Source organism: Mytilus californianus, unplaced genomic scaffold (genome assembly GCF_021869535.1).
Source record: "Mytilus californianus isolate M0D057914Y unplaced genomic scaffold, xbMytCali1.0.p SCAF_8, whole genome shotgun sequence".
NCBI lineage: Eukaryota > Metazoa > Mollusca > Bivalvia > Mytilida > Mytilidae > Mytilus > Mytilus californianus.
This window is the reverse complement of record NW_026262734.1, coordinates 107,641,359-107,667,682: the sequence shown is the minus strand read 5'-3', so window position 1 is coordinate 107,667,682 and position 26,324 is coordinate 107,641,359. Positions and strand designations below refer to the sequence as shown.

The window sequence follows — 26,324 nt, the reverse complement described above, 5'->3', positions numbered from 1 at the left end:
CAAGTATCACATAAACTTAACATGATCCAAGAAAATGAGGTCAAGGTCAGATAAACCAACTGGAAAGACATATACACCTTACAATTATTCCATACACCAAATATAGTTGACCTATTGCTTATAGTTTCTTAGAAACGAACCTAACCAAGAAAACTTAACATCGACCAATGAACCATGAAAATGAGGTCAAGGTCAGATGACAATGCTAGACAGACATATACACCTTACAATCATTCCATATACCAAATATAGTTGACCTATTGCTTATAGTTTAAGAAAAATAGACCAAAACATAAAAAAAACTTTACACTGAACAAGAACCGTGAAAATGAGGTCTGCAAGACTGACATGTTCATCGTAAAATATTTAAATACACCAAAAATAGTTAGCTTATTGCATATAGTATTAGAAAAAAAGACAAAAACACAAAAACTTAACTTTAACCACTGAACCATGAAAATGAGGTCAAGGTCAGATGACAACTGCCAGTTGGACATGTACACCTTACAATCATTCCATACACCAAATATGGTAGACCTATTGCTGATTGTATCTGAGATGTGGACTTGACCACGAAAATTTAACCTTGTTCACTGATCCATTAAATGAAGTCAAGGTCAGATGAAAAAAACTGTCTGACAGGCACAAGGACCTTGCAAGGTACGCACATACTAAATATAGTTATCCGATTACTCCCAATAAGAGAGAAATAAACATTACAAAAAATCTTAACTTTTTTTCAAGTAGTCACTGAACCGTGAAAATGAGGTCAATGACAATGGACATATGACAGACGGAAACTTCATAACATAACGGATATATATACAAAGTATAACTATAAACAAAAAATTTATTCATTTTGTAAAAAAAATATTTCCGTACCCCCTGTACTCCTTATAGCAAAATTTTGATATTTACATGTGTACGTTATTTCATTTAACGCCATTTTGTCCAAGGTTATAGTTGTCTTTCTGATATTGTTTTACATCTCCCCATTTTTATTAATACTGTATTTATATTGTGTCATAGATCAAATGTATTCGTTCAGTGTATATTTACTTAATTTTTTTTTGTTATTATGTGTTTTTGATTGAGTTAAGCCATTTTAATTGCTATTTTATAGTGTGTCTTTCTACATTGTAATGTTACACCACTACTTCAGGTCAGAATGAATTTTGGCGCCTGATAAAACGTTTAAACCCACTGCATTTGTTTGCATCTGTCCTAAGTTAGGAACCTGTTGTTCAGGGGTTGTCGTTTGTTGATGTGGTTCATAAGTGTTTCTCGTTTCTCGTTTTTTATATAGATTAGACCGTTGGTTTTCCTGTTTGAATGGTTTTACTCTAGTTATTTTTTAAGGCCCTTTATAGCTTGCTGTTTGGTGTGAGCCAAGGCTCCGTGTTGAAGGCCGTACTTTGAACTATACTGGTTTACTTTTTACTAATTGTGACTTGGATGGAGAGTTGTCTTATTGGCCCTCATACCACATCTTCTTATATCTAAATACATGATATATGAAGCATCCAGGACTTCCGCTTTCTAAAATATAAAGCTTTTAAGTAGTTAGTTAACGCCGCCGCCGCCGCCGCCACCGCTGCCGCCGGATCAATATCCCTATGTCGAGCTTTCTGCGAGAGAAGTCGCAGGCTCGACAAAAACTATCAAATAGGTGTACATATCTCTACACATTATATTAGAACGTTATTGAACATGTAGAATTTGAAAAAAATGGGACCACAGAGCAACTAATAAAAACTGGGCAAAGTATTATTTTTTTCAATTATGTAAGCAACATAGGCTACAGACTGAAACAGATTAACACAGCTCGGTGACACTCTGCTACTCTGAATAAATATTAGAAAGGAATAAAGGGACACAGGCGGGAAATTAAACACAACATTCTTTTTATTAAAGTTCAGAAATATTGACTTCAGACTGACACAAGAAAACTCATCGCTTTATCTCATCAAACTCATCAAAATACCAGGCTCGCTTTTGATCGAATTGCTGCAGATTCATCCGTGACACTCGAAATAAATAAGTTCAAAAGGCAAATGAAATAACGAAGTTGAAGAGAATTAATTTTTGTATAACCTGAAAAACTAAAGTTTATTTACCCCAGGGAATAGATTGCCTCCACCGTATTGGGCACAACTGTTTTTGAGGTTTTTGAGTTTTGGGTTTTTAATGTTTCTGAACTTCGTATTTGATTTGTTGTGTATATTTATTTTCTGTCCCCGCAACCTGTCTATCACTTAAATTAAAGTTAAAACAGACATTTTTTTTCAAAATTCCCTATCATTTCAATATAATTTCCGTGACCCGTATCCGATTTCTTTAGTATAATATTCAAATAAGCAAAGTGGCGTTGATTTCTGGATGTGCCAACTGTGTTTATTCGCACGTCACTGGTGAGTCTCATATTGACGAAAGGCGCGTCTGGCGTTCCAAATTATAAGCCTTGTATTTTTATTGAGCTTTGAGTTGACTTAGTTAAAGCACCAAAAGTATTAATTTGTCCAAGTGATTTATTTTTTATTTGTATTTCTAATCATTTCAAATCTGAATAGGATTGTTTCTTCGAAATGTAATATAATTTGAGAAATAATATTTTTTACGAATTGCTTCTGTTAATTGTGAATTAACTATTGCAAATGAATTGTCAGACAACTCTTCAAATAATGCACTGTTTATATTGGAAGTTTTGTCTGATTATACACATCGACTGGAATAACTATCACATTAACTGATTATGCGAGCCATTTAAAATTTGTGTAATTTACAAATATATGGCAGCTGATACAATATATGAATAAAATGTTCCCATATATATCCTCCAAGCATCATTAACAAACAAACAAAAATCATGCAATCATTTCAAACAAACTGTATTGTCATGTTTAAAAGCTATTAATAATATAATTTTTGTCGTTATATCTCTACCTACGTGTATCATTACAAAGTAGTTTCAATTCGTCCTTGAGGCCTTTGTGGCCGAGCGGTCTAAGTAGTCGAACTACTATATCAATAGCCTGTCCACGCTGGGATTATGAGTTCGAATCCCGCATGTAGGAGGTGCGATCGACTTCACTCTTAATTGACTAGGATTGTCATTTTCCATATCGAAGGTCGGTGGTTCTTTCATCATAGTGCAGAAAGAGGCGATAAACACCAATCAATCGATTCGTCCTGCATAACTTAATCCTTGCATCATGCAAAGATAATATAGCAATTACCAATAAATGAAAAGCTGAAAGGAAATGATATACAGAGTTCATGCAAATTTGCATTTTAATTTTTTTTATCCTTGCCTTATATGTCCCAGGATTGTATGTTTAGTGTATTACTGTAAGGCGGGCTATTTTCGCGGGGGTAAATTTTCGCTTATTTTCGCGGATAGAACGAAATCGCCAAAATAAATTCCGCCAATTTAAAAGTGTGCATGCAATGGTATTGTAAAATTATAAAATGTTTGAATCCGCCAAAATATTTTGTATACCTTATTCAATGAAAATCGCGAAATTTTACACCCGCGAAAATAATCCGCTATACGGTATTCCTTAATCTTATAATAACATGCGCACTCTTAAGCCAATGGATAGTGTGATATGATATTGTTAACCGAGATTGAAAATGGGTCTTTTTATAAAGACAATTTTGTTTTAATCATTAAGTATGCGCAATTCACGAACTTCATTAAGAGTTCATTTAAAAACACTACTCAGGCAGAATTATCGTGATGAACGACTGGAATTGAGATAACACTAGTTTGTACTGTCACCATCACACATTGGTTGATCGTTACAATTTGTAAGTGTCTCAACTCACATGGTCGAACCGGTAATAGTGTTCAATTGGCGTTAATGGACATTTGAGATCTATATCTATAAATTCAAAATATCACAACCCATTAGAAAAAATAGCTTATCAAAGATATTAGGCTTGCGTTTGGTCGACATGAGACTAATCAGTGGCGCTCGAATTTAAAAAGTTGGAAAGCCAAATGAAATAACGAAGTTGAAATGTATTGACGCCGGCATTTCCGAAAAAATTGACCCAAATATTTCTAAGGTGATCTAGGCCTGGCAGTGGTTTAAATCCTTAGTGTTTCAAAGATTTTAGTAATTTATTGATCTTGAATGTACGGTAAATAGTTATCAAAGGTACCAGGCTTATAATTTGATACGCCAGATGCTCGTTTCGTCTACACAAGACTCATCAGTGATGCTCAGATCAAAATAGTTAGAAAACCAAACAAGTATAAAGTTGAAGAGCATTGAGGACCCAAAATTCCAAAAAGTTGTGCCAAATACGGCAAATGAGATTCCATGCTAGCATAGGTCTGACAACTTGACTGTGGATACACTCGAGTGAAAAATTAAGACAACAGTATTTTACCGATGAATACACAAACCGATGTCTGAAAACAAAAACGGAGAAAATGAAAAATGTTGATACAAGATACATTGCTTTTTACAACATTTTCATGAATAATTCACAACTCGGACAAAGTTGAAGAGCAGTTAAAACAAAAAAATTCATAAAATAAATTGTGCCAAATCTGGCTACGGTCAAAATATACCAACATCGATATAGCTTTTTAAATAACAATTCACTTTGTTTCAAATGGTATGGTTGTGTTTGTTAAATGATGTATGCAGATTTTTAATTGTATCAGCTGCCGGGAAAAAAATCCCTAAACGCCCTATATATAAATATGTAAATTTCACAGATATATACCATGTAAACGGCATGCAGGCAACTTCACGTCTGGTTTGTGTTTTTGTTAGATGCTTTTCTGCTTTGTATCGATCTGTTAGATTAAGCCCTTTTCAACAAATGTAATAGTTTGTTCTTATAATGTACTGTTACATCATTGTCCCAGGTAAAGGCAGGATTGTCTCCTGCAAACATGTTTAACCCCGCCACATTCTACATAGGAAAAATTGCAACATATGTTTTCATATGTTTAACATATGTTTTTCATATGTTTGAAAACATATGTAAACATATGTTTAGGCCCGACATGAAAACATATGTTTTCGAACATATGAAAAACATATGGAAAACATATGAAAAACATATGTTTTTAAAATCATATGAAAAACATATGTTTTTCATACATGTAAACATATGAAAAACATATGTTTTTCATATGTTTTTTACAAACATATGTTTTTCATATGTTTTCATACCCGGCCTAAACATATGTTTTCATATGTTTGTCCTAAACATATGTTTTCATATGTTTGGCCCAAACATATGTTTTCATATGTTTTTATATTGGTCCTAAATATATATTTTTTATATGTTTTTTTTAAATTGTTCAAATGCATTTATTTTCTCATGTATATGTATTTTTTTTGGGGATAGGTTTTTAAGGGTAATGTTTTGATGTTTTTCTTCTTTATCTTTTTTTTTCTGTCAGGAACTCATTTTGAGTGTAAATACTTCAATGTGATGAGTTGCTGTTTTAAAAAGTAAATAAACCAAAATACCTAACTCCACAGAAAATACATTGCAAAATCAAAAGCTCAAACAAATAAAAAACAACTGTATACAGGCATTCCTTTATGCAGAAAAATAATAATCACAGTCAGTGCTCCATAATTTAAATATCAAGTAGAACCTATTTTTTATTAAGTTGTTGTCTCTTCTATTTTCATATTTTTGTCTCTTTGACATACCCCATTTTTATTGTCTATATTCTACTTTCATATTTTTCCTTCTTTGACATACCACATTTTTATTGTCTATATTCTATTTTCATATGTTTGTCACTTCGACATATACCATTTCTATTGTCTATATTCTATTTTCATATGTTTGTCTCTTTGACATATATGTACCCCTTTGCTATTGTCTATATTCTATTTTCATATGTTTGTCTCTTTGACATATCCCATTTCTATTGTCTATATTCTATTTTCAAATGTTAAGTAATTACTACATGTATTAGTATTGAGGGTAACATAATGATGTATGTGATATTTCTATATCATCATACCCAGATATATAATTGTCTACACTGCTTGCTATTTCTGGTAACATGTAACATGTATGATTAAGAAAAACAACTAGATTGACTTTTGATTTTGAGTTCAGTATAATTAATATTAATATAAAATCAATGTTCTTTCTTTGTTTCTTTACTTCTCAGTTCCTGCAAGTGAAGAAAAGAGTAATTGCATTAGATAATGATATTAATTTGCACTTGAGAATAAAGAATAAAAATAAAAATTTAGTTACCGTAGATCAAATCTGAATACAGAAATGTTTAGAATTTAAATTTTGTATGATAAATTCATTAGGTATTTGTTGTTTCTTTTTTTGCAGTTGATGCAATTTCTGGGTACAACTTTATTTAAGGAATGACTGTAATATTTTTTCTGTCTATGAAGAAATAACATAAAAAATGTGGTGCACACTGAATAACACGCATTTTAAAGTGTGCACCACATTTTTTATGTTATTTTGAATAGACAGAAAAAATTGCTTTAAGTTATGTTTAGTTCTCTCACTTTTATGCTACTTCTGATATTCTAGGTTGCATTAAAAAGACAATAAGGATCAATATTACATATGTTGTAGCATATTCTACTATTTTCATTGGATATTACGATCACATGTTTCAAAGGTTATTTTATGTATCCGAAGCCTTGTATCTTTTTTTACGTATATTGACGCTATGTTTCTATTTAGGAGATAACTATGTTGTATTTTAAGCTCTGACAGCATCAATTGGTGATTTGATGGTTGCAAAATTATGCTATCTGGCGATGCAATGATGCTGTTAGAGTTTAAAATACAATATTGTTATCTTCATTCTAATGAAACTGCCAGAAGCATGTTTTTTTTCTCTTTTCAGGACTTTTATGATATATTTATGAATGACTTGGTTCAGTTTATACACCAATAAATTCCTTTAAAAAGGCGTTTAAGTCTTATAATTTTTTAAAATTGGAGATAAAGAATTCATTTTTCCACACTCGTAACCTCTATCATACGTAAATAGTACATTGTGTCACTAAATTGGCCTTGCACATGAATATATTTGTTCAACAGGTTAACGCAGGAAATTTTCTATCTGATAAGAAATGAAATACAAAAACTTTTATCATTAAACAAATATATATTTTGTGTTTATTATTTAATTTGATGATAAATGCGAAGTGAAAATAAATATTTTAAACGTTGAGCCGGGATGTGTTATTATCCGCCACAATCTTGTTTACATTGGTTACAAAAAGAAGTTCGGTTAATGTTGCCTACCAAAAAACAACAACGTCAAAAACAACTACCGGAAGTCATCTTGACAAATCATATCAACGTATTCCCCAATATGCAAATCATATAAGAATTATAAATTAAGGACTTTCACTCGGTCAATATAATCTGAACAGGTCCATATATAACGTATTGACCTCGTCAAAAGTCCATAATTGATAACTGTCCCATAGTATCGCTTTCTGCAACACTTAAGTCACAGGCAAGAAAAAACATCACAAATTGAGATATGGCAATCCTTTAAAAAAAAACTGGCTATTTTAATTGATACATTGACCCAAAAAAATATATCTGTTTTAAGGAGGCTTGAGGTTACAAAAATTTAAACATTTGTTTTTTTCATTACAAATTTTATTTATTACACAATTAGTTGTTACTTTATGATATGGTACTAAAATCAACCAAAACATTCAATTCGTTGACCTATATTTTTTATTACTTTTTTCAAATAATCTGTTTCTAAACTAAACAATTGTAAAATTTATGCGATTTCTGTAATTTAGTTCTTTTTTTATTTCGATATTAGCTATTTTTCTCCTAATAACAAAAATGCAGGTTTCTTTTGAAGGCAGATTGTCAGCTTAAATTATTTTACTTATCCATTAAGTATATGATAAAAAAATATAGCAAAAATCCTATACATGTATTTAAAATAAATTGGTTTTAAACACGCAAGCCCCTTAAAAACTTGTTTTTGCATTTGTTTTCTTTTGTATTTGATTAATTTACATATTATATATCAAGGCTTTTTTCATAAAAATAAAATAAATTTCATCTATATCTACCAACCTACAAAGTTGTTAGTTAAAAAGTAACAACCCAATATTATTAGATTGAGAATTATCTTATCAATTAGTATACCTAATCTCTGCAACCTTCTCCTACTGTCAATCTCTTGCAATTTATCCATCCTTTTGGCATCATTTTTTATGTCCTTCATTGTTTTGTCATGATATTCCTTAAAGGTCTGCCAAAAGTTACAGTAGAATTCTAATGAGTCACTCCCATCAAGATTCAGTTTCTTGGTGTGCAGGAATGACCTCTAAAACAGTGAGGAAAAATAAAATAATAAAAAAGACACTCTGTTAGGGAATAAGACAAACATTCACCAACTAGAGGCCCAGCCTACCATAATGTGATAGTAAAAATGAGCCCTATTGGCATTTTCATGAAAGGTTTTAGGACCTATCCAAAATTAAAGTTGCATTTGCCAATTTGACCATGTGAAGCCATTTCTCCCATTCCATAACAAACTAGATAATTCATAATAAATTATAAACATTAGATGAGTAGAATTTTATGGAAATGTTTGATTTTAGCCCCTCCCTCCCCCCCCCCCCCCCCCCCCCCCTCATTTTCATGAAAAAAGGTTTTAGGACTTAACCAAATTTAAGTTGCATTGGCCAATTTGACCTTGCTCAGCCATTTCTCCTGTTCCATAATAATCTAGATAATTTTGTTTTTAGCCCCCTCCCCCCTCACTTCTTCTCTGAACTGGTCACAAACCCTCAAATTCAAATTAATCCATTTTCCTATTAAATGTATATTTAATGCAATATAATCAAATACAGTGCAAAATAGGTTTTAAATATTATAACTTTCAGTTTAAATTCCTATGATTATCTGAGATATCACATGCTACATGGATGAATGGATGAATAGTTGTTTATAACGTCAAATGATAAGTTAGATATATATTCAGTGGGAATATAATATTGAGAAATGAAGATTGAACCTGCTTTTTATAAGAGCTGCACCAAAGCAGGATTTTTAAAGTGCTAGCTCATAAGGTAACAGATGGCAGAAAGACGTGTCATCTTACACAGACACATTTTTCTCTCTCAGTGCCCACCAGTGAGTCCTATTCTTACTGACTATGCGGTATGGCTCTCATTTCTGAAGGCCGTACGGTGACCTGTAGTTGTTAATTTCTGTGTCATTAGGTCTCTTGTGGAGAGTTGTCTCATTGCAATCATACCACATCTTCTTTTTTATATTTACTGTTTCTAACGCTAGTTGGAACCCCCAGGTTACATGATGCTTGTAGAGCCTGGTTAATAGTTCATGCGATAATGCATTAATATTTTCCAGCTATTTCAAAATCATTACATGAAAATCACTGATTTCCAACACCGTTCACCTTGCCTATATGTTACATAGCAGTGTTGTCTATAGCAAATGTATATAATAAACACTACAGGCCAGCTAGCATTAGGCAGGAGGGTGACTGAGAACTAAAGGGTGCATACAAAAGAAACAACATGTGTAAAGTGTATGATGTTATATTATCGATAACTAAAATGAAAACTTTTTTTTATATTCTTACAAAACTTTTCTACATTGTAACTTACTAGTATGATACATAACTGCATCCTATCTCTGGAATCAGACTGCTGCCCGGCAGATAAATACACTGCCAGGTAGTCCTCTGCAAATTTATCGATTGCAGAAGATTGCACATCTTTTCCAGCTTTAATGTCTGCTATTAACTAAAAACAAAAACAGCATATTTCAATCCATTATATGAACAATAATTTAGCTGAAGTTATAATTAATTAGGTACAGCATTATCATAGGCAGATCCTGGGCCCCCCTTTTTGTGTGAAAAACAAGATAGGTTTCTGCAAACTTATATGAGGGGAAATAATTACCTTATTGAGTGATTAATCACCCCACTTGTAATATTTAAGCAAAACCTTAAATTATCTCCCTTTTCACAAACCCTGAAATAATTATGCTTCATTGACATTTTCATTATCATATGCAGAACCTTCCTACACACCTTCTTATGCGTGTGTACTTCTGTAGTACAATAATTTTGAATTAACTTAACATGGTTACCGTATCTAAATATATAGGGTGCTAACATTTAACCACCATTCTGCCTCTGATGTCTAAGGTTCGGCCCTTTCGGACCAAAACCGGTCAGGCTATAAACATCACCAGGTGCTTTTAATTATGTGTATTGGCATATACTATATTTTTATGCTTTCACAATTATACCTGTTGATACACATAATTAATATCATCCGGACTTATACTAACGAAAGCTCCATTTGGAGCTAATGCATTTAGAGACCTCTTATGTCAGTACACTTTTCCTATATTGTCTTACTTAAATTGTACTTTAACAATGTAATACTCTGTAGAGTTTTATGTTTGACATCGTGAGTATACATATAACGTCACATTGTTTAGTTGCTAAAGACAACGCAACAGTTTCGAGGACTTTTTCATTTATGTCATTTTATGCAAAAAATATTTGTTAAATGGTATTTATTTTAATATCCTGCATTAGAATGGAGATAACTGTGTTGTATTTTACAGTGGCGGATCCAGAACTTTTCGAAGGGGGGGGGGGGGGGGGGCACTGACTGACTTAAGTCCCCCCCCCCCCCCCTTATGCGTCGTTAGGTAAACTCAATTTGCGACAGTAAAATCTACGTTTTACAAAGGCCAAGCTTAAAATACAATACAGTTATCTCCTAAATATGAACCATGTTGAAAATGATTTCACAACAATTTACATAATATTTTACACTGTAATACCTTTCTCCTCAACTGGTTCCTGTATTCAGTATACCTCTGTGCTGCATATTGACATACAACCTTGTATGCGACATTATTCCTCTCACCAACTCCATCAATCCGAAGGCATTTTTGTACTTCATTCTGAAGTAAAAAATCATTATAGTTTGTGATGTTGCTGCAAACTTTCAGCAGAGCTGGTTATTCATTTTAGAGTGGATCATTATTATATATTTGACACTGTTAAGCATCGTACAATTTATAGCATTTTTTTTAAATATAAAACAATTAATTTATGAATATAATTTGTTGGTGATATCCCTTAATTATATAATATATATATAAGAAAAACAATGTCCCTCAAATTGGACTATAGGTTATTTTCTAATTTATAATTTCCTTTTTTTTTTATTCAATAGAGCATTGAAGGGATGTAACTCATGCTAATGCATAATAAATAAATTTGTGTTAATTTTTCTGTTGCAGTAATTTTAAAGATACAGGTTCATTATTAAATTAAAGGTTATCGTTATTATTTTGGGTCGCCCAAAAAAAAAAAGAAATATAAAATCTGCTTAAATTTTAATAAATGGCCTTAATGAGCTATTGAAGTCTTATATGAAAATAAAAATGGGTGTTCTTAAGATATGGGCAAAACATTTTACCCTTTTTTTTCGTCTTAAGCCTAATAGTAAAAGATACTTCAGGTGAAAGTTATAATAGAATGTGCTAGTAAAATAAAAGTAATACTCCCTTGAAAGAACATTTTAATGCATTCCATTAATCTTTTTCCAACCACTAGTGGAAATACCTTTATAGTGAATTTCATGAATACATATTAAAAACATTATATCAAACATTTGTGATATTTTGACCCATAAATCATCCATTCATGATGGTCAAGTTGATAGCTATATATGATAATAATTTAGTGTAAATGTAGTCTTTTAATCAATGTATTTGTTAAAAAAATTGAAACCTATCAATTTCAGGTATATATAATTATATCTGTGTTTTGATTTAAATTACTATTGTAATCATTAGCCAGTCACCTGAGGTTGTGATTTCAATATTCCAGCCCGTTCAGGAGAGCACTTGACTTACATGTAAATTGTATATATATGTATAAATAATTGAATTTTATATATATATATATATATATGTGAAGAAAATTAGAGAGGAATAAAAAGAAAAGAAATTATATCAATATTCTACAGCTATAAAGATTAACTTGAACGCTAGATCTGTTTGGGCATTTAGCCAAGGATTCCTTGTGAATTTTTCCTTCAAGAAGGCGTTGAGTCTCTCCTAAAATAACGAGAAAAAAAATGAATGATAATTTTTTTCAAAGAAAGCATATATACATGTATTTAATAAGCTGAACGATAACAATAATGTATAATAAGTACAACATGTGTCAGTGTGTAGGCTACATGAATGATATAAATTTATAACTGCAGGTTATGCATTCTTCTCTTTTATTTAATTCTTATAATTTCAAGTGTTCAAAGAAATAGTAAAATCTCAAACTTCATTTAAATACATACATTTCCTAGTAATTTGTATTTAAATTGATGGGAAGTTAAAGATTACCAATAATTTACCTTGAAGGAACAATCATCCATGGAAAATGCCTTGCTGGTGTTTCCATTGGACTTTAAATGTTCCACATCAGCTTGTATAACCTTTACTATTTTCTCTAAACTTGTTAACTTGGCCACTGTATCAAAGACAAACAGATTTTGAAGATGAATATATTATCAATTTAAACAGCTGTACTGCGACTTTCCGAATTTACTGACATAAATGAAACTCAACCAACCCCCATTTTTGACAAGCAATTATAGAAGATTCAGATGTTGACACAGTGATTCTACTGGGTCTGAATGCAATTTCCCACTTCATGGCATATATATGACACCCTGAAACTTGCTGGGATTCAAACTTAGGTTACTGAGAGATAAAATTTCTGAAGTAATCATATATATATATAAAGAATAATACATGGCAAAATCCGTATCGCATGCTGTATCACCACGAGAAGCCAATATCAGTCCCGAGGGCTGATATTGGTCGAGTGGTGATACAGCATGCGATACGGATTTTGCCATGTATTATTCTGTTTATCATATATTTAAATAGAATCAGATTAATGTGATATACGTTTTTTTTTAAATCGTCCGAAAATAAAACAAACAAAAGAACATAAGGACTTTTCAAGCTGATTTAGTTTTTTTTATAGGCTTCCTTATTTGCTTAATATCCACATCGTAATGTCCCATACGACCTTATTACATGCTCAATATAGAGCTATGAAACTGGCAAATAATATACTTTAAGACCATGTATTTAAAAGCTTTCACTAACAGTAGTGTCAACTATTCCCTCCTGTAGAATACAACCCACCTTCTCAATATTTGTTGTTAAGTTTAATCATTATACTACAATCTGAACTCATTTGTATACATAAATATGGACAACAATGTTACCAAGTATCATCTATTCAGAGATTATTAACAGACAAACAGGGGATTCCTATATACGCAGTCAGTGGACAAAAGTGAGTTCCCACTAGAAAACTTATTGTATCTATTTTATAAAAATTGCTTATAAAGTTACTGGGTAATATTTTTTTGAAAAATATCGATTTTAGTTGAAATGATATGACATTTCTTGAGTGGGAACTCACTTTTTTTCCTATGCCAGGAAATACAGCAACTGGACGTCATAGGTCAAACGTTGACGTCATTTGATTTATGACGTCACGCCAGGTATGCGATACAGATTTGGCTATGCGATACGGGGTATGCGATACAGGTTTAGCTAAAAAAGAACCTTTGTTAGATATACAAAATTGCTGTATTTTGTACTAAATATATGATAAATATATATAAAGAGTCTAAATTGAAAACAACGTTCAAACCTATGATTGCGTTGGATAAAAATTTTTGCGGTCGTATATTGGCAGAAGATGAACACCATCGGCATCAGATTGAAGTTGAACCACCACTGGCACAAGACACACCAATGGAAACAGATAATGACGGTTATCTGGAACTTAATGATGGTTATCTGGAACTTGGTGATGTTGATCAAGAGCATGGTAAGTTTTAAAAGCATTGTCATCTGCAAAATCAATTTCCGGTCACATTCCAGAAATGTACTTTTAACATGAAATGTAAACAAACCGTGTCGGTTAAAAGCTCAGTAGAGCTTATGTTGTCTCAGACTCTCTGTTTGTTTACTTTGCCGACTCTAAATAGAGGTTATTTGTTATTAATGTAAATCGTGATAATTAATTCTGGATAAGTATAACAATGCAATGACTTTTAAAAGTTTAAACTGTTTCATTAGCAGATTTTTCCCAAAGGATTCAATCTGAAGTAGAAAATGAAACAGCAGACAGTACCACATACATGTACAACCAAGAACAAGAACATGAAAATTGGCATCCATTCAGCTCAAAGGCAGAATGTCTTTTGTACATACTGATGAATTCTTCGACCCATCATGTTGTAAGTATGGAGTCCAGTGCTCCATCATGTATGTAGCCTAAAATATATGTATTTTAAACTCTGAAAAAAATGTGTATTTTGCTAGTTCTGTTTACATTAAATGCTTGCTTATACCAGGAACATATATATTGACAGGACTTGACACTACCTAATTGTAGCCTATTTTATCGTCAGGTTTTAGGTACATGTAATAAAGATACGATACAGAAACGGACATGTGTTAAATACATACTCGCTATTATCCTAATAATTTCTGATAATATCAATAAAATGTCATTCAAACTAGTTTTACAGTGATGCCAGTGTATCAAACTTGTATTCTGTCACTTTAAAATTGTTATAATCGCATTCATTTTATCACAGAATGGTACAGAATGCAAACAAGGTAATAAAAAAATGGCGCCGATTGCCTTCCCAAATTCAAAAACATTATAAAACACTTCACATCAAATAAATCACACTTCTTTTGGTCATTTTATATGACAAAATGTATCTACTTTATGATAAAACTTGTATTTATTTACGATTAGAATTATGTGGTTAATTTATTGAGCAGTTCCGATAGTTTTTCAGTCAGACGCCACCAAAATCCATAAATCTCGTGCAGTCCTGAGATTTTATCAATTTTATACTGAAAAGCCTATCAGATTCATTTCCCTGTTAGATATACTGTTCCCAGCTTATACATTTTTATAAATTAGCATTTAACCATTATTTTATCTAAAATGTATAAAGTGTTCCTTTATGATTTGTTTTATTGATTTTATACCTTCTCTAAGATTGCTGTAAAAGGGGGCCTGCAGTCATGCTTCAGTGATTCCATATATAATAAAAAAAAATTCCCAGTAAAAGGGGGGCTGTCTTTTTGGCTCCCCATTTATCTGCCTATGATGTACTTATTATGAATATTGTCAGCAAATATATACCTTATTACATTGATCACTATTTTATCATATTTTTTTTTAGAGCGATGAAGTTGTCAAATTTATTATATTTATGATGGCTGAATTGGGTATTAGCAGTTTACCAACTCTGCAACAGTTGAAATAAAAAAAGATTGGGAAATTTAATTGGGAAGACATAGTAACAAAGGTTGGTATTTTGACTGAAGAGTGAAGACCAACCAATATTAAGGGCAATTCAGAAAATCAATTTAACAGTCTTTAAAAAAACTCACTTTCGTTCTATAGATACATTAAATGTGAGGCTATTTTTTATTTGAAATTCATGATCTACCAAAATGTAGTACTAAGTTTTCCATAAAAGAAATCAGAAAGTTTTATACAAATACCCCTTGTAAGCATGATATAAATGTTCCATTCAACTGAATGTTCTTTGTATCAATCTTGACTTCAGAAACTTTATTGTAATCAGGTAACAATGGAGTTTTACTTGACTGGAGTTTTTTTTTGTATATACATGTAATGCAGCTGTGCTATTTGCGCAGTCAAGTTGCATTGCGTATATACATTTATGATAATTTTTTATGTACAATCACTGAACCTTTATATCTCATTATTTATGACATTGGCAATGCGTTGCCGTTGATTTTTAAGTCTTCGTTCGTTTGGGAAGACTTATTGGTTCTTCTTCTTCTTCTTCTTCTTCTTCTTCTTCTTCTTCTTCTTTGAACTTGTCCGCCTCTTCTTCTTCTTCTTCTTCTTTGAACTTGTCCGCACCCGTTCTCCAAAACCCCTTGTCAGATTAACTTAGGGTTTCACAATATGCTAGACTAACATGTCTAGTGGTGCAATCAGGGTTTTGTTTGTGCATTGGGGTTTATAAAGGGGTACTTTGAGGGGCAAAAAGAAAGGAGGGTTTTACTATAGAACCCTATGGGATTTTATTTTTAAAAATTTTCAACTGATTATAAATTGAAAACCTTTTGTGATAGACACAATCTTTTTAATTGAAAATGTTCTAAATGATAAAGCACATTAAATGAAATACAGGGTTAGTCCCCAGGGGTCACCCCCACCCCCTGCCATTTGAGAAAATTCTAATATCTTGTAAATGGTCGAGATCCCCACCCCTAAACCATATATATTCTGGTTTGTCATGCTAAGATGGTTTGAATGATATACAGGGTTAGTCCCCAGGGGTCATCCCGACCCCCTGCCATTTGAGAAAGTTCTAATATCTTGTAAATGGTCGAGATCCCCACCCCTAAATCATATATATTCTGGTTTGTCATGATAAAGCACATCAAATGAAATACAGGGTTAGTCCCCAGGGGTCACCCCCACCCCCTGCCATTTAGAAAAAGTTCTAATATCTTGTAAGTGGTCAAGATCCCCACCCCTAAACCATATATATTCTGGTTTGTCATGATAAAGCACATGAAATGAAGTACAGGGTTAGTCCCCAGGGGTCACCCCCACCCCCTGCCATTTAAGAAAGTTCTAATATCTTGTAAGTGGTCAAGATCCCCACCCCTAAACCATATATATTCTGGTTTGTCATGCTATGATGGTTTGAATGATATACAGGGTTAGTCCCCAGGGGTCATCCTGATCCCCTGCCATTTGAGAAAGTTCTAATATCTTGTAAATGGTCGAGATCCCCACCCCCTAAACCATATATATTCCTGTTCATCATGTCTCGAACATTTGAATGATGTATGCGGTCAGTCCCCAGGGGTTCCCCCCACCCCCAATGTTCTAATATCTTGTAAATGGTCGAGATCCCCACCCCTTAACCATATATATTCCTGTTCGTCGTGTCTTGAACATTTGAATGATGTATGCGGTCAGTCCCCAGGGGTTCCCCCACCCCCAATGTTCTAGTATCTTGTAAATGGTCGAGATCCCCACCCCTAAACCATATATATTCTGGTTTGTCATGCCAAGATGATTTGAATGATATACAGGGTTAGTCCCCAGGCATCACTAATGCATATACTTTACTGGACCAAACCAATTTTCACTGGACTTTGGCGACACTGGGAATTTCGAATTATGGGAGCTTCGTTTGGGAGACTTCGTAACAGCATCGATATCCTGTTACAATCATTTCTTGTTATTTATGATGTCATTAAAAGTAGAGGTTCACAAAATGTTTACATCACTCGCTCCAAATTCAATAATTATGTTTTATATCCTATATATTTCATTTGTACAGTTGTAAGAGTTACAGTATATAATGGATAACAAACAAATTTGTCCTATTATAATAGAAATAATTCATTGGGTTATTTCTAGACATAGTATTCCACATCTGCCATGGGTATATGCTAGTTTGCTAGCAAATATCCGGCACATGGAATTCTCTAATAACAAATACACAGAGAAAAGGAAATCTCAATAAGTAGAAATTGGTAAAAAAATACCATGTCTCAGTCATGCAATGAAAATACAGCATTATTACAGAATTACAGAACAGATATATGCATTGAAGTTTAAATATTGATTACAGGGTTTTAATGAAGAAAAGATTCCTATATGGATTTTAAAGCCATCCCAGATACTAAAACTAGGCCTAGCACATCCTAATACAGCCAAGAAACTGAAAAGGTATACATTTGATTTAAATATAATTTTTTGATACAGTATTCCATTTAACACAATCTTTATATGCCTGTTTACGGGACATATAATGGTATATCGTTGTCCTCATACAAGTCAAGTAAAATTTGTAATTTGTTGAATATTTAAATTTGTGGTTCACCTGGTATCCATTAAAAATAATGAATCCCCAGTATAGATAAAATCACATATCCAAGATACAAATACTGCCATTAAAAAAAATCTCATAACTATTTGTAGTAGAATGACAAAATTATGCACACAATTAAAATTTTGTTCCCAGTATTCTTGGTGGCAATGGCAAAAAAATCAAGAAGACATGCAGATAGATTTTTATGTTTTGATAACTTCTATAAAATTTTAAACAGATCACCTGAACCATCAGTTGAAGTAACTCATCCCGCCAATGGAAAGAAATGGACAGAAGAAATACCCTTTGCTCAACAAAAAGAGGATGGTACACCAGTGGTAACCATGCCACTTAACCTCTTCTTAGATGACACATCTACACATAAGAGCAAGCGCTGGTTGCCACTGCATTGTGTTCAGATGCAATTGACAGGTAAAAAGACAATCAAATGAGAAATCAAACCGTTATGAAAATTATGCATGTTATTAGAAGATTACCAAGGAGACAACTCTGCATTCAAGACCAAGTGTCGTAAATATATGCAATGATAGTTCTTAGTACAGACCTCAACAATGAGCAAACGAAAAATCCAACATGATTTATAAAACTGCAATTAAAGTAGTAAAAGTTACATATTGTTTAATTGTTACATATATTTATTGAAACTCTAACATCATACACTTTACACATGTTGTTTCTTTTGTATGCACCCTTTAGTTCTCAGTCACCCTCCTGCCTAATGCTAGCTGGCCTGTAGTGTTTATTATATACATTTGCTATAGACAACACTGCTATGTAACATATAGGCAAGGTGAACGGTGTTGGAAATCAGTGATTTTCATGTAATGATTTTGAAATAGCTGGAAAATATTAATGCATTATCGCATGAACTATTAACCAGGCTCTACAAGCATCATGTAACCTGGGGGTTCCAACTAGCGTTAGAAACAGTAAATATAAAAAAGAAGATGTGGTATGATTGCAATGAGACAACTCTCCACAAGAGACCTAATGACACAGAAATTAACAACTACAGGTCACCGTACGGCCTTCAGAAATGAGAGCCATACCGCATAGTCAGTAAGAATAGGACTCACTGGTGGGCACTGAGAGAGAAAAATGTGTCTGTGTAAGATGACACGTCTTTCTGCCATCTGTTACCTTATGAGCTAGCACTTTAAAAATCCTGCTTTGGTGCAGCTCTTATAAAAAGCAGGTTCAATCTTCATTTCTCAATATTATATTCCCACTGAATATATATCTAACTTATCATTTGACGTTATAAACAACTATTCATCCATTCATCCATGTAGCATGTGATATCTCAGATAATCATAGGAATTTAAACTGAAAGTTATAATATTTAAAACCTATTTTGCACTGTATTTGATTATATTGCATTAAATATACATTTAATAGGAAAATGGATTAATTTGAATTTGAGGGTTTGTGACCAGTTCAGAGAAGAAGTGAGGGGGGAGGGGGCTAAAAACAAAATTATCTAGATTATTATGGAACAGGAGAAATGGCTGAGCAAGGTCAAATTGGCCAATGCAACTTAAATTTGGTTAAGTCCTAAAACCTTTTTTCATGAAAATGAGGGGGGAGGGGGAGGGAGGGGCTAAAATCAAACATTTCCATAAAATTCTACTCATCTAATGTTTATAATTTATTATGAATTATCTAGTTTGTTATGGAATGGGAGAAATGGCTTCACATGGTCAAATTGGCAAATGCAACTTTAATTTTGGATAGGTCCTAAAACCTTTCATGAAAATGCCAATAGGGCTCATTTTTACTATCACATTATGGTAGGCTGGGCCTCTAGTTGGTGAATGTTTGTCTTATTCCCTAACAGAGTGTCTTTTTTATTATTTTATTTTTCCTCACTGTTTTAGAGGTCATTCCTGCACACCAAGAAACTGAATCTTGATGGGAGTGACTCATTAGAATTCTACTGTAACTTTTGGCAGACCTTTAAGGAATATCATGACAAAACAATGAAGGACATAAAAAATGATGCCAAAAGGATGGATAAATTGCAAGAGATTGACAGTAGGAGAAGGTTGCAGAGATTAGGTATACTAATTGATAAGATAATTCTCAATCTAATAATATTGGGTTGTTACTTTTTAACTAACAACTTTGTAGGTTGGTAGATATAGATGAAATTTATTTTATTTTTATGAAAAAAGCCTTGATATATAATATGTAAATTAATCAAATACAAAAGAAAACAAATGCAAAAACAAGTTTTTAAGGGGCTTGCGTGTTTAAAACCAATTTATTTTAAATACATGTATAGGATTTTTGCTATATTTTTTTATCATATACTTAATGGATAAGTAAAATAATTTAAGCTGACAATCTGCCTTCAAAAGAAACCTGCATTTTTGTTATTAGGAGAAAAATAGCTAATATCGAAATAAAAAAAGAACTAAATTACAGAAATCGCATAAATTTTACAATTGTTTAGTTTAGAAACAGATTATTTGAAAAAAGTAATAAAAAATATAGGTCAACGAATTGAATGTTTTGGTTGATTTTAGTACCATATCATAAAGTAACAACTAATTGTGTAATAAATAAAATTTGTAATGAAAAAAACAAATGTTTAAATTTTTGTAACCTCAAGCCTCCTTAAAACAGATATATTTTTTTGGGTCAATGTATCAATTAAAATAGCCAGTTTTTTTTTAAAGGATTGCCATATCTCAATTTGTGATGTTTTTTCTTGCCTGTGACTTAAGTGTTGCAGAAAGCGATACTATGGGACAGTTATCAATTATGGACTTTTGACGAGGTCAATACGTTATATATGGACCTGTTCAGATTATATTGACCGAGTGAAAGTCCTTAATTTATAATTCTTATATGATTTGCATATTGGGGAATACGTTGATATGATTTGTCAAGATGACTTCCGGTAGTTGTTTTTGACGTTGTTGTTTTTTGGTAGGCAACATTAACCGAACTTCTTTTTGTAACCAATGTAAACAAGATTGTGGCGGATAATAACACATCCCGGCTCAACGTTTAAAATATTTATTTTCACTTCGCATTTATCATCAAATTAAATAATAAACACAAAATATATATTTGTTTAATGATAAAAGTTTTTGTATTTCATTTCTTATCAGATAGAAAATTTCCTGCGTTAACCTGTTGAACAAATATATTCATGTGCAAGGCCAATTTAGTGACACAATGTACTATTTACGTATGATAGAGGTTACGAGTGTGGAAAAATGAATTCTTTATCTCCAATTTTAAAAAATTATAAGACTTAAACGCCTTTTTAAAGGAATTTATTGGTGTATAAACTGAACCAAGTCATTCATAAACATATCATAAAAGTCCTGAAAAGAGAAAAAAAACATGCTTCTGGCAGTTTCATTAGAATGAAGATAACAATATTGTATTTTAAACTCTAACAGCATCATTGCATCGCCAGATAGCATAATTTTGCAACCATCAAATCACCAATTGATGCTGTCAGAGCTTAAAATACAACATAGTTATCTCCTAAATAGAAACATAGCGTCAATATACGTAAAAAAAGATACAAGGCTTCGGATACATAAAATAACCTTTGAAACATGTGATCGTAATATCCAATGAAAATAGTAGAATATGCTACAACATATGTAATATTGATCCTTATTGTCTTTTTAATGCAACCTAGAATATCAGAAGTAGCATAAAAGTGAGAGAACTAAACATAACTTAAAGCAATTTTTTCTGTCTATTCAAAATAACATAAAAAATGTGGTGCACACTTTAAAATGCGTGTTATTCAGTGTGCACCACATTTTTTATGTTATTTCTTCATAGACAGAAAAAATATTACAGTCATTCCTTAAATAAAGTTGTACCCAGAAATTGCATCAACTGCAAAAAAAGAAACAACAAATACCTAATGAATTTATCATACAAAATTTAAATTCTAAACATTTCTGTATTCAGATTTGATCTACGGTAACTAAATTTTTATTTTTATTCTTTATTCTCAAGTGCAAATTAATATCATTATCTAATGCAATTACTCTTTTCTTCACTTGCAGGAACTGAGAAGTAAAGAAACAAAGAAAGAACATTGATTTTATATTAATATTAATTATACTGAACTCAAAATCAAAAGTCAATCTAGTTGTTTTTCTTAATCATACATGTTACATGTTACCAGAAATAGCAAGCAGTGTAGACAATTATATATCTGGGTATGATGATATAGAAATATCACATACATCATTATGTTACCCTCAATACTAATACATGTAGTAATTACTTAACATTTGAAAATAGAATATAGACAATAGAAATGGGATATGTCAAAGAGACAAACATATGAAAATAGAATATAGACAATAGCAAAGGGGTACATATATGTCAAAGAGACAAACATATGAAAATAGAATATAGACAATAGAAATGGTATATGTCGAAGTGACAAACATATGAAAATAGAATATAGACAATAAAAATGTGGTATGTCAAAGAAGGAAAAATATGAAAGTAGAATATAGACAATAAAAATGGGGTATGTCAAAGAGACAAAAATATGAAAATAGAAGAGACAACAACTTAATAAAAAATAGGTTCTACTTGATATTTAAATTATGGAGCACTGACTGTGATTATTATTTTTCTGCATAAAGGAATGCCTGTATACAGTTGTTTTTTATTTGTTTGAGCTTTTGATTTTGCAATGTATTTTCTGTGGAGTTAGGTATTTTGGTTTATTTACTTTTTAAAACAGCAACTCATCACATTGAAGTATTTACACTCAAAATGAGTTCCTGACAGAAAAAAAAAGATAAAGAAGAAAAACATCAAAACATTACCCTTAAAAACCTATCCCCAAAAAAAATACATATACATGAGAAAATAAATGCATTTGAACAATTTAAAAAAAACATATAAAAAATATATATTTAGGACCAATATAAAAACATATGAAAACATATGTTTGGGCCAAACATATGAAAACATATGTTTAGGACAAACATATGAAAACATATGTTTAGGCCGGGTATGAAAACATATGAAAAACATATGTTTGTAAAAAACATATGAAAAACATATGTTTTTCATATGTTTACATGTATGAAAAACATATGTTTTTCATATGATTTTAAAAACATATGTTTTTCATATGTTTTCCATATGTTTTTCATATGTTCGAAAACATATGTTTTCATGTCGGGCCTAAACATATGTTTACATATGTTTTCAAACATATGAAAAACATATGTTAAACATATGAAAACATATGTTGCAATTTTTCCTATGTAGAATGTGGCGGGGTTAAACATGTTTGCAGGAGACAATCCTGCCTTTACCTGGGACAATGATGTAACAGTACATTATAAGAACAAACTATTACATTTGTTGAAAAGGGCTTAATCTAACAGATCGATACAAAGCAGAAAAGCATCTAACAAAAACACAAACCAGACGTGAAGTTGCCTGCATGCCGTTTACATGGTATATATCTGTGAAATTTACATATTTATATATAGGGCGTTTAGGGATTTTTTTCCCGGCAGCTGATACAATTAAAAATCTGCATACATCATTTAACAAACACAACCATACCATTTGAAACAAAGTGAATTGTTATTTAAAAAGCTATATCGATGTTGGTATATTTTGACCGTAGCCAGATTTGGCACAATTTATTTTATGAATTTTTTTGTTTTAACTGCTCTTCAACTTTGTCCGAGTTGTGAATTATTCATGAAAATGTTGTAAAAAGCAATGTATCTTGTATCAACATTTTTCATTTTCTCCGTTTTTGTTTTCAGACATCGGTTTGTGTATTCATCGGTAAAATACTGTTGTCTTAATTTTTCACTCGAGTGTATCCACAGTCAAGTTGTCAGACCTATGCTAGCATGGAATCTCATTTGCCGTATTTGGCACAACTTTTTGGAATTTTGGGTCCTCAATGCTCTTCAACTTTATACTTGTTTGGTTTTCTAACTATTTTGATCTGAGCATCACTGATGAGTCTTGTGTAGACGAAACGAGCATCTGGCGTATCAAATTATAAGCCTGGTACCTTTGATAACTATTTACCGTACATTCAAGATCAATAAATTACTAAAATCTTTGAAACACTAAGGATTTAAACCACTGCCAGGCCTAGATCACCTTAGAAATATTTGGGTCAATTTTTTCGGAAATGCCGGCGTCAATACATTTCAACTTCGTTATTTCATTTGGCTTTCCAACTTTTTAAATTCGAGCGCCACTGATTAGTCTCATGTCGACCAAACGCAAGCCTAATATCTTTGATAAGCTATTTTTTCTAATGAGTTGTGATATTTTGAATTTATAGATATAGATCTCAAATGTCCATTAACGCCAATTGAACACTATTACCGGTTCGACCATGTGAGTTGAGACACTTACAAATTGTAACGATCAACCAATGTGTGATGGTGACAGTACAAACTAGTGTTATCTCAATTCCAGTCGTTCATCACGATAATTCTGCCTGAGTAGTGTTTTTAAATGAAGTCTTAATGAAGTTCGTGAATTGCGCATACTTAATGATTAAAACAAAATTGTCTTTATAAAAAGACCCATTTTCAATCTCGGTTAACAATATCATATCACACTATCCATTGGCTTAAGAGTGCGCATGTTATTATAAGATAAAGGAATACCGTATAGCGGATTATTTTCGCGGGTGTAAAATTTCGCGATTTTCATTGAATAAGGTATACAAAATATTTTGGCGGATTCAAACATTTTATACAATACCATTGCATGTACACTTTTAAATTGGCGGAATTTATTTTGGCGATTTCGTTCTATCCGCGAAAATAAGCGAAAATTTACCCCCCCCCCGAAAATAGCCCGCCTTACAGTAATACACTAAACATACAATCCTGGGACATATAAGGCAAGGATAAAAAAAATTAAAATGCAAATTTGCATGAACTCTGTATATCATTTCCTTTCAGCTTTTCATTTATTGGTAATTGCTATATTATCTTTGCATGATGCAAGGATTAAGTTATGCAGGACGAATCGATTGATTGGTGTTTATCGCCTCTTTCTGCACTATGATGAAAGAACCACCGACCTTCGATATGGAAAATGACAATCCTAGTCAATTAAGAGTGAAGTCGATCGCACCTCCTACATGCGGGATTCGAACTCATAATCCCAGCGTGGACAGGCTATTGATATAGTAGTTCGACTACTTAGACCGCTCGGCCACAAAGGCCTCAAGGACGAATTGAAACTACTTTGTAATGATACACGTAGGTAGAGATATAACGACAAAAATTATATTATTAATAGCTTTTAAACATGACAATACAGTTTGTTTGAAATGATTGCATGATTTTTGTTTGTTTGTTAATGATGCTTGGAGGATATATATGGGAACATTTTATTCATATATTGTATCAGCTGCCATATATTTGTAAATTACACAAATTTTAAATGGCTCGCATAATCAGTTAATGTGATAGTTATTCCAGTCGATGTGTATAATCAGACAAAACTTCCAATATAAACAGTGCATTATTTGAAGAGTTGTCTGACAATTCATTTGCAATAGTTAATTCACAATTAACAGAAGCAATTCGTAAAAAATATTATTTCTCAAATTATATTACATTTCGAAGAAACAATCCTATTCAGATTTGAAATGATTAGAAATACAAATAAAAAATAAATCACTTGGACAAATTAATACTTTTGGTGCTTTAACTAAGTCAACTCAAAGCTCAATAAAAATACAAGGCTTATAATTTGGAACGCCAGACGCGCCTTTCGTCAATATGAGACTCACCAGTGACGTGCGAATAAACACAGTTGGCACATCCAGAAATCAACGCCACTTTGCTTATTTGAATATTATACTAAAGAAATCGGATACGGGTCACGGAAATTATATTGAAATGATAGGGAATTTTGAAAAAAAATGTCTGTTTTAACTTTAATTTAAGTGATAGACAGGTTGCGGGGACAGAAAATAAATATACACAACAAATCAAATACGAAGTTCAGAAACATTAAAAACCCAAAACTCAAAAACCTCAAAAACAGTTGTGCCCAATACGGTGGAGGCAATCTATTCCCTGGGGTAAATAAACTTTAGTTTTTCAGGTTATACAAAAATTAATTCTCTTCAACTTCGTTATTTCATTTGCCTTTTGAACTTATTTATTTCGAGTGTCACGGATGAATCTGCAGCAATTCGATCAAAAGCGAGCCTGGTATTTTGATGAGTTTGATGAGATAAAGCGATGAGTTTTCTTGTGTCAGTCTGAAGTCAATATTTCTGAACTTTAATAAAAAGAATGTTGTGTTTAATTT

At 32.0% G+C, this 26,324-nt stretch overlaps 1 protein-coding gene and 1 long non-coding RNA gene across 2 annotated transcripts; one reads left to right on the top strand and one right to left on the bottom strand.

The window, feature by feature from the left end:
- Nucleotides 1–6,087: 6,087 nt before the first annotated feature.
- On the bottom strand, nt 6,088–11,644 carry LOC127712966 (uncharacterized). Its single transcript, XM_052219549.1, has 5 exons — nt 11,627–11,644; nt 10,837–10,959; nt 9,639–9,776; nt 8,149–8,329; nt 6,088–6,163 (listed from the first exon to the last, which is right to left on the bottom strand). Exons 1-5 carry the CDS (start codon nt 11,642–11,644, stop codon nt 6,150–6,152), a joined length of 474 nt encoding a protein of 157 aa, XP_052075509.1. The 3' UTR covers nt 6,088–6,149.
- A 3,737-nt stretch (nt 11,645–15,381) lies between these two features.
- Nucleotides 15,382–18,408, top strand: LOC127710970 (uncharacterized). Its single transcript, XR_007986429.1, has 3 exons — nt 15,382–15,422; nt 17,745–17,842; nt 18,223–18,408. It is a non-coding gene; the product is annotated as an uncharacterized LOC127710970 (long non-coding RNA).
- The last annotated feature ends 7,916 nt before the right edge of the window (nt 18,409–26,324 follow it).

Excerpts from the sequence above, each read along its gene's own strand:
- LOC127712966 (XM_052219549.1), bottom strand. Across the intron at positions 9,777-10,836 it reads GGAACCAGTTGAGGAGAAAG|TTAATAGCAGACATTAAAGC; the intron begins GTATTACAGTGT and ends TTTTGTTTTTAG. Across the intron at positions 8,330-9,638 it reads TGCAGTTATGTATCATACTA|AGGTCATTCCTGCACACCAA; the intron begins GTAAGTTACAAT and ends TCACTGTTTTAG.